Consider the following 9423-nt stretch of genomic DNA (forward strand, 5'->3'; position numbering starts at 1 on the left):
AATTTACTAATCCCCGAAATTTAGCGATCTAATTCTGTTTACTATTTCATTGGTGCGTACTTTTATTCTAATGTCATTTGATAGATTCGTAATTAAAACAAAATTACACGGTGGCTTGAAGATGTGAATTTTATTTTCTCGTGTTAAAAACGATAATTTACTCGCTGCGCTCGTTCGCAAAATATTGTTTTAACCACTCGAAAACAAACTTCCGTGTAATATCCTCTTTTTGCGTTCCTTGCATAGTTTCTGGATTAACATCTGTAGAGGCATCAGCGATGGCCCACCAGGTATCTTTCAGTTTTGGTTGTATACATTAGTTTTACTTTTAATCTGTGTATTTTCTGCATATTTTCAGTCTTGCATATTTATTTATTGTACCTTGCAAAGTATGGAAAATAAACTACCGTAAAATTGTTTAATACTTGCTGTATAAAAGGAGAAAGTATTATAACGATGCAGTTGAACAGCAGGGAACTTGAGCACGGACGTTGTTAAGTGACCGCGACGTCAGTGACCAAGGGACTCTGAAAGAGGTCGCTGTCTTTACCGTTTGAGCAAAGAGATATTTTCGCGGAAGTAACATCTTCGAAACTTGCCTCAAAACCTCGAGAAAGCCTTAGGCCAACATTTTTACCTTTGGAGTGATTGCCTTCTCACTTGTAGCAATTCAACTCCCAGATACTAAAATTTAAAAAGAAACTCTAACCGAATAAAACAAAACTACGCATAAGCCTATAAGAACGCATTGCGAACCTAATTTTGTAAAAAAAAACGTCCCTTGTTCCTTTTGCAGGTTGTCCAGCAACTGCGTCAGTATGTATGAAGAGAGGAGGTAGTGACAAAGTAAACATTATCGGACTGACAAGCACACAGAGAATGAGCATGAAAGGTGAGCAGCTTGGGTGCCAGGGGCTTGTTACCAAGGGGCGCATCTGACATATTCAAAAATGGACCGCTTTGATAGTGACGCTGTGAGCTTCACCTCAAGTTATACCACTCGAGGAAGTGGAGGCAAACCCTCCTAAACATATCAAAACTCGAGGTCCTCTACTTCCTACATACTAGGAACATATGCGATCTAGCATGTTCGGTTTAGAATGGCAGATTTCTATCTTTCCCAGACGAAAACGGGGCTGCCCCCTCCCCGCTGCTGTTATGTGGTCAAGTGTTTAGACATTTTAAGGTTTAAAGTTCACCTCTTTGTATATTCTCTCGAGTTTTGCCCATAGGCAAGATTCAGGTAAAAGTTAAAAGTTTTAAGATTATATTCCAGGTAAGTGGCCCATGAGGCTGACTTTTATCTCCGGTCTCGGTTAGCATAGGGCGAGTGGGGTTATTTGTACTCTCCCCTGGATGGGATGCTAGTCCATCGCAGAGTTATCCCCTCCCCCCAGAATTTAATTACCCAGCGACCATTTCAAGCTCCCTCCCAGAGACCCTAGGGGCACTCTGACAGAAAACCGTCTTGCCAAAGAACACGAGACAGGTCAGATTGCTACCTCCTGGGCACTAGTCATTTGGTCACCGCGTTCCGTTGCTAATAGGGAACGTATTGTGTTTGCAGGTGGCCAGCTTCAGTTGACATATTCTGGACTCCCCCCAGTCGAAGGATGTTACAAAAGTTCAAATTCGAAAGTGGTGTTTTTTTTTGAATGTGGAAATCATGTCGGGCAACCACAATTTGAAAGGTACGTTAGGCGAGTGATAAAGTGCTGTACTACGAAATCAACGAAGTGAGTTTTAAAGGCGTAGTTCTGGTCTGTTATAATCAGCGACTAACATTTTCACCTGTGCACTTGGCTAAAATTGTGCATTATCTTGCGCTGTACATGCAATGATATTTTTCCGGCGGAATATCATTGACATTTGGAGTGAGCTACCTTAAATTCCGGCAATGTACCTTTCGCGCGGGAAATTTAAGCAAGTGAATTCATTAGCTTGCAAATCTAGTTACATTTTGGATATTTTTTCTTTGTGTTTCAAAAGTTAGAACACATGAAATATCTCTGAACTAACGAAATAGATATATGACTAGGTTATATAACATCATCATCATCGTTATAACTTTATTTGAGTGTCGAATGTATTTAGCATTGTTGTGCTAACTGGGGACACTAAATAAATAAACAAATATTGCAAATAAAACACAAATTATAAAGAATCCCAACTGGTGCGAGACCGACCAGTTGGCTATATTACACAACGCGGTCGAGAAGTTGAACTCGGGGCTACCGAGAACAAATCCAGGTAGCAGTAGGGTGGAGGGATTGAACCAGGGACCTCCAGATGTCAAATCCAGCGCCCTAAACCACTCGGCCACGCCGCTCGACAAGTTTTCCTTACCAATGGCTCAAAAAGATCAGTTACTGGGCCCTTAAATAAAGTTGCCTAATTAAGCAGAATCAACGTACTACGAGCTTTAGGGGACGTCACACGGCACTTTTATCGAGAGATGGAAAATCTCAACTTTCACGTAGTCCTTGATGACCTAAGTCACCCGACAAAATGTCTCGGAAACAGATAAAGGACTGGTAACAAATGTCCGAGAAGCAGAAATCCTGTTTAAAATGTTTCAACAAAGCTTTGCAATATTTTCCCTCTTCTGGCCAGTCTTTGGTAAAGAAAAACTTTTTTATCAATATTTTACGAAAGTGTTTCATAAGACCAAAGGTTTTCACAGCGGCTGATGCAGGTCGTTCCTTTATTAATCAATCTGTGTATTTCACCAAAGGGAAGACTGGTCATCATGTTCGTTTATTATCAAATGGAGAAGTTCAGTAGCCTGCCAACTTGAAAGGTAAGGACTCTCAACAATACTGGTATCTGCTTTTAGAAAAAACCCAGTTGATTAAAACGCGCGCTAAACGCTGCGCATCTGTGACTGTTAGCGTAATATGAAGCACCAGGCGCCTCTAAGAGAGGATTCACAAGATTGGCTGAGAAAACAATAGAAAGCAAAGCAATGAACCTAGCCCGGTGCGTGAAACAGAGAACGGGTGAAATTACAGGTTCGGAAGAGGTGATTTGGCTGCCTAATGAAGGCGCAAGCAAAGAAAATTTAAATTCTGGTTATCGAGCTGAACGAGGAATTTTACATTCTATTTTACAGTTTTAAATCTACACTGCAGTGCAAATTAACTATAAACTTGACTGCACTCAGCCAATCACAATGAAGCAATACAGGGTCGACTGCACACAGTTGTGGTTACCCTTTCTCATATTGTTCCTTATCTTAGCACCTGGTACTACTGCCAGAAAATTTGATTTATTTTCGTTATTTGTTTTCAGGAAGAAGGTTGAAGAAAACAATTGCATTCTTAAACATCCTGTCACGGGCAGAAGCATTGATTTCAAAAGACTTGCTCACGATTCCAAGAGGTTAGATTGGTTTAAAAACAACAAAGAATCACGTGAAGACAATTATAAACGTGTGTTTGAATGTTGTTATCAGTGGTCACTTTCTCTCTCGGATCGCCTTTTCTGAAACATAGCTAAACTTCGTGTGTGCAAATTTTGGGTGCCGCTTAATGACAGTCGAAAACTCTCATCGCGACGACCAAAGGGTGGTCGCAGCCGCGTGGCAGAGGTGACTGGTTATTAGGCGTTCTATTTACAGTACATTACTGACAATGATTTCGGGACTTTGATAACTGGCCGCTTAACAGGGGGTGGCTGCTTCGACTGTTCGACTATTCCCAAACAAGTGAAAAAGAATAAAAACACAAGGCGAAGCAACTTGCATTTGATTCAAGTTTTGATTGGATCTCTGGATTTTTCATTTTTTTAGCTTTTTGTTTCTGACCAGACTGATAAGTGTGGTTTTGATTGTGCTCAATGTTGAAAGCCTCTATATTTCATGTCTTAGTTAATTTATGAACTGTTGTTGTTCATTTGTTAGTACATGGAAAGTACCGGGAAAGGATGAGCATAATAACGAAGTGTCTTACTTTATAAATGTTTGCGGTAACGTGGATGATGACAATGCGCCCGTGGACTGCAACAAGAAAGCTCAGCTCTGCATGGATAACACACCATGGCACGTGCGATCCAAGAACTTTTATTACGAAGGTATGTTCCACCTTAACACCTGGCTCGGCAGTAGAAAAGTACACTACATTTTTATATAGTGAGTAAGCAGACACCTCGACCTGGTCTATTGCAAATTCGAGAATCTAATGGCTAGTTCTCTCTATTCAGACACGCATGCAGGGAATCATGGTGGTTGTATTCATTAAAACAAATATCCAGTCCAAGATGATGAATACAATTACCATGATTCCCTGCGGGCGCAACTCATGGAGGCAGTTGGCCATTTTGTAGTTGGCTTTTGCCTCTGTGTCAAAACGAGCCCGCGTGCAAAACCATTCATCTGTGTTCCGCTTAGAGGTTAATTGTCTTGCAAATCAAACTCATTTTCATATGAAAGGTTTTGCACGAGGACTCGGTTTGAAACTGAGGCACAAACTTGCACACTGTTCGTGTCTTTCTCCGCGGACTGTACTTTCTTTATGCTCCGGCTGGTCACTTCCTCGCGTTCTCTTTACCTTACTATTACTAAAGCCAGGTTAAATATACATTAGTTAATTAACGATTTTATAGTAACTAAGAGATCCCTGAGAGGAAAGTAATTCCTTTAAAAGTAGAGTTACCCAAGGTAATTAAAACGTGATTGAATAACTCGGCAGAACTGTTACCGTGTGCTTCATCGTTTTTGTTTTGTTTTCTTTTTCTTTTTCTTTTCTCTGCGGTAACTCCCAATAAAATCTTCCTTACTACAGACGTTCGTTTTACCTGGCTCTAGTTACCCTTTGGTTTTGTTTTTCCTCTTGGTAGGCTCAATGTTCTCTCTCGAGCTGGCAACAAAGGAAAAGACAACTGTGGTGATTAACTTCCAATGCTCACTAGGGGAGGGAGTGGTGAGTTTTTGTTGCTGTTGATGGAGCTCTTACCAACCTATGTGAAAGATGGATCATTATTAAGGCGGGGGTTAACCTAAAATGCTGTAAAAAAAATTTGAAGTTTTGTTTTCATCGGAATTTGAATCTTACGGTATTGAAGTTTTATTTTGAGAATTTCTATTACTGTGAGTTCAAAGTACGTTTTCTCAAAACGAGTTATTTTTGCCTTTGAGAAAAGATATTTTGAGAAGGATTTGTTCAATTGAGCTGAAATTTTCAGGATTTGTTGTTCTGAGTAAGCTTTGTGTTTTAAGCAGAGAACTTTTCCATCCAGTGCATTTTGAGGAAGTTATGCATTGAAACGTACGCTGGATTTTCTGTATCAGATTTAACTGGTCACCATTTCATGTGTTTTAAACTTTCCAAAAATCTCTCGGCTTAAAACAGTAAGCTTGTTTTTTTTACTATTGAAAAATGTAAAAATTATATATTTTGATCAGTTCTTGTAGGAGTTATCTTTTCTTAAGTAAACCCTGGCATTCCCCAGCGGATGGCCGATTTAATCAGCCGGTGTCAGGTTACAATACAGTTCTAGGGTCCAAAAAAGCTTTCTAAAAATGTATACTTTGCCATGGTTTTCAATTAGATCTTACCACGAGAAAAGTTTGATAAAATGGTGTGTTTTTATGTTAATCCCACCTGAAGTCCATCGCAGTTTCCCTTAACGTATTGGCCAGGTTGCTCTTGCTAACAGCTCTCTGTACTTATCACGTGACCTTGTCAATCAAAAACTGTTCAGAGTACAAAATGGCTACCAAGAATGAACAGAGCGAGGTGAAACTAGATAGGTGGCCAATTCGTGACTACTGATTCGTTAGATTTAGAGTCTGCAAAGAAAGTTGCAAATTCACGTGATTGTGAACATGCGAGTTAAGCTGGTTAAGTTAAGGAAATATATTTCGCCAGATTTTATTTTAAAAGCTAGGCAAAGAGCATAGAAACAACATTTCTTGCCATTTTTTTGCAGGGAAGTCCTAAGTTTGATTACGTGTCCAGCAACGCGCACCGCTTCTTTATATGGCCAACATCCATTGTCTGTTCAAACGACCTGTAAGTATTGCTCGTTATGCCGGGTGTATTGTATTTTACACCATGCCATAAAAAATACAACCAATCAGAATAAAGGAAGGTCGTAGTTTAATCGGCCTTCCCAACCTTCCCTTCCCAACCTTCCCATCATGCGCTGCGCGTATCTCGCATTGACAGTGTTGTCCACTGTATTTTCTATGGCGTGGTATAAAATAGTTACGCAATAATTTCTCTGGTATGCCATGGAATATCCTACTTGCCACTTATATTTTCTTGATATACACACTCGCCTTGAGGCATAACTCGTTTGTATATATGAACTCCTTCAAACTTTGTAATACTCTAATTGCCTTTTGTGATTTTGTTTGTCGATGTTTTTGTTGTTTTTTCAGGAGTCACGAAGTGACAGATATTCCTGAGGCTGGCCACAAAACAGCCAAGTCTGCTACAAAGAAAAACGTGGGCATCGCCTTTGGCGTGCTGTTTACGGTTTTTTTGATAGTAGTCTTTGCCGTTGTTTTTTATAAACCATCCAGAAGGTAAGTGACTTTTAACTTAATGGTAAAAAAAAAAAATTAAAAAACATCAATCTCAGGGAAATGTGAAGTAATCCCAGGGGAATGTCCTTTGAAGCCGCTTTTTGTTTTAAAGGGCATGAAACGAGCCGAAAGGCTCAATACTTATTAGAACTGACGTTTTCGCCTCGCTGGTATGCCAAACTGCTGATAACTGCGGTACTTTCGATAGAAATCACTCCACTATGGTACTGAATTTTCGTTCTGTGTGTTTATTATTTTAGACATTCTATTATTTCCTGTGTGCGGATGAATTTCAAGAGACATGTTCTTCGGAAGGAGATCAAGTTTCCAGTGCACAGATATCAAAAGGTATTACCACGCTTAGCCAATATTCACCCGCGGCCAGTCTCAGTGTGTTTTATGGTCTTTGTCTTTTAAGGCTTAAAAGCACTTTCTAGAGCGGACAGAAGCGCTCGGCTGCACCTCATCCATCTCTGTCCTCTTCTCTCAAGTTTTTTAAAAAATTTCCGCGTGCACATAACAAAAAAAAAAAAAAATGCGCACGGCCGCTTTAACTATTCCATTTTAGACCTTATTATATCTCTCATTTACTACGTGCGCTTTGATTGGTCAATTTTAACGGGCCGTATTCTACTGTACGGCCCGCTAAAACTTCAAGTTGTTTTTGTTGCCAAAATGTTTCGTGATTAATCAAGTACAAGATTAAAACTTTCTTTTACTTTAAATTGTGTATTAAAACGTGCTAATGACTTAACAACGATTTCAAATTAACTCGTTTTGCTTTCGACTTGCTTCAGAAATTTGAAGCCGTTGCGCGTGAATAGAAATCGTTCCCGAATCCGTAGGGAAAAAACTTGGTCCGTAACTCACAGTACGGACCTCCAACTCGGTTAGTAAGAGGTATTTATAGACAGTGTTCCTGATAGAGAGTATTAGTAGGTTTTTTTTAACTCAGGAAAGGCTGTTAATCTCAAGAATACATGTTGCTTTTGACAGCTGAACGTTTCCGATGACGATGAAGCAGATTCACTCATAAAGGAAGCAGAAGGCAGCGACGAGGAAGTGGAAAACGATGATGACGATCTCTTGCCATTTTAGCCGAGAGAGACTGGATATACAATGCATTGCAAGCACAGCTGCATCTCGGGATACCTTAGTTAAGAATGAAACGATAGTGACAACAGTCGCTTCCAATGTTAACCGAGAGAAACTGGGTACAGTGTATGCCACTGACCATCCAGTTTGTAGTCAGATTTGCATCTCGTGCTTTCAGATAACATTAATTGTGTGCAGATGAGTTTTGCTAGACAATGCGACGTACGCGAGTGTACGTGATGTGTAGAGATGGCTGTGTGGTCAGAGGTGTAATATAATGGGTGACAGATTAATGCTCAACTTTGGCGCCAAATTTCTACGTTAATTTATATTTTCACTCGTGAAATTACAAAATTGCCATAGCAACGTTTGGCGCGAAATTTCTCGATACTATAAGCATTCAAAAACCAACGATGGTAAGCGTAACTTGTCACCTATGATATTTTGACACGGCGCGCGTGAAATTATTTCCTAATTTCACTCGTCGCCATTTGATTACCCATACGAATTCATGAATGTTGTTCTCGTTGGGATCTAGTTAACTGCCCGAAATAACAAAAGGTAGACTTAAAGTCTGGACTTGTGAGACCAACAAGTTATTGGTCACAATCGTGGAAAGGTTTTTTTGAAAGTAGAATTTCACAGCCAGAGTTGTTAACTCACCGCAAGTATTTAAATCCAAAGTTTTGTGAACTTTTTCATAATAAATTCAATCAGGCTAGTTTTCAAGAATTAAGGGAGAATTAAGATTCTGACCTAGTGACGTAACGTAAGACCAAATGACGGTGAACTTTTCATTGTAGCAAAGTCGTTTTTACAGGGGAGCTTAAATTTTTTTTACAAAAATTAGACAGATAAATTTTAAGATGTGAAGTTAGAATTGTAATTATTGAAATTGCCATCTAGGGTGGCCAGAAATACTTAGAGATAAAACGTTAAAGTGCCACTATGATGAAATTCTCGATATCCATGTTTTTACATTTTCGTACACAATAGGTCTCTGCTAGATATCTTGGCACATTTCAGTTTATTACGAACATTAGAACTCGCCGTTTTTGGACCTTTATTTCCGAGAATTTACGGCCGCCATTAATTTTCCTTGTTCCAAGTCTTGGTTGAGAATTGGAGAAAATGATGTCATTTTCTCAAAAATACCTCACGGGTTGAAATTATAATAACAATTCATGTGGAAAATTGCACGAATATATGAGCCAAAGTTTTTGTTATTCTTTATGCGAATTGCGGCTAATTGTTATTATAACGGTAACCCGTGCGGTATTTTTGAGAAAATGACGTCATTTTCTCCAATTCTCAACCAAAACTTGGAACAAGGAAAATTAATGGCGGCCGTAAATTCTCAGAAATAAAGGTCCAAAAAAGATGAGTTCTAATGTTCGCAATAAATTGAAATTTGCCAAGATATTTAGGAAAGACCTATTGTGTACGAAAATGTGAAAAATTGGGTATCGAGAATTTCATCATAGTGGCACTTTAATTATGAGGTTTCACTCTTATAAATTAGCGAATTTTCACTTGTCTAAAGGGAATGGTCGGAAAAACGACTGACGCCTTCTAGCTTTGTTGCTTCAAAAAATAGCAATTTTCTGGGTTTAAATAGCGGTAATCGTTAATTTTGAGCTTCTCGATGAATGGTTTGTTACGAGGTTAATAAAGGAGAAGTTTTATTTAATAATCCATGTTACTATGGCTTTAAATTAACAGATGTGCTGAGGTTATACAAACCGAACCAGGACGTGGTGCTTTAGAGCTATGCAAGCCAGTTAATTTGTAGCGACCTC

General features: G+C 39.2%; 2 protein-coding genes across 2 annotated transcripts in view; one reads left to right on the plus strand and one right to left on the minus strand.

The window, feature by feature from the left end:
* Positions 1 to 9317, plus strand: part of LOC110044411 (cation-independent mannose-6-phosphate receptor-like) — a 42334-nt gene extending 33017 nt beyond the window's left edge. The window contains exons 26-36 of the mRNA XM_089277552.1: positions 247 to 290; positions 797 to 892; positions 1568 to 1691; positions 2735 to 2800; positions 3292 to 3381; positions 3902 to 4071; positions 4837 to 4919; positions 5929 to 6011; positions 6383 to 6529; positions 6790 to 6877; positions 7526 to 9317. Coding sequence (XP_089133678.1) covers positions 247 to 290; positions 797 to 892; positions 1568 to 1691; positions 2735 to 2800; positions 3292 to 3381; positions 3902 to 4071; positions 4837 to 4919; positions 5929 to 6011; positions 6383 to 6529; positions 6790 to 6877; positions 7526 to 7627 — 1093 coding nt within the window. The 3' untranslated portion in view covers positions 7628 to 9317. The remainder of the gene's footprint in view (positions 1 to 246; positions 291 to 796; positions 893 to 1567; positions 1692 to 2734; positions 2801 to 3291; positions 3382 to 3901; positions 4072 to 4836; positions 4920 to 5928; positions 6012 to 6382; positions 6530 to 6789; positions 6878 to 7525) is intronic.
* The window catches only part of LOC149117576 (uncharacterized), a 70057-nt gene that overhangs the window by 38112 nt on the left and 22522 nt on the right, over positions 1 to 9423 (minus strand). The gene's annotated exons all lie outside the window — the stretch shown is intronic.

This window comes from Orbicella faveolata, unplaced genomic scaffold, assembly GCF_042242905.1.
Source record: "Orbicella faveolata isolate gen_17 unplaced genomic scaffold, um_ofav_v1 contig_12, whole genome shotgun sequence".
Taxonomy (NCBI): Eukaryota; Metazoa; Cnidaria; class Anthozoa; order Scleractinia; family Merulinidae; genus Orbicella; species Orbicella faveolata.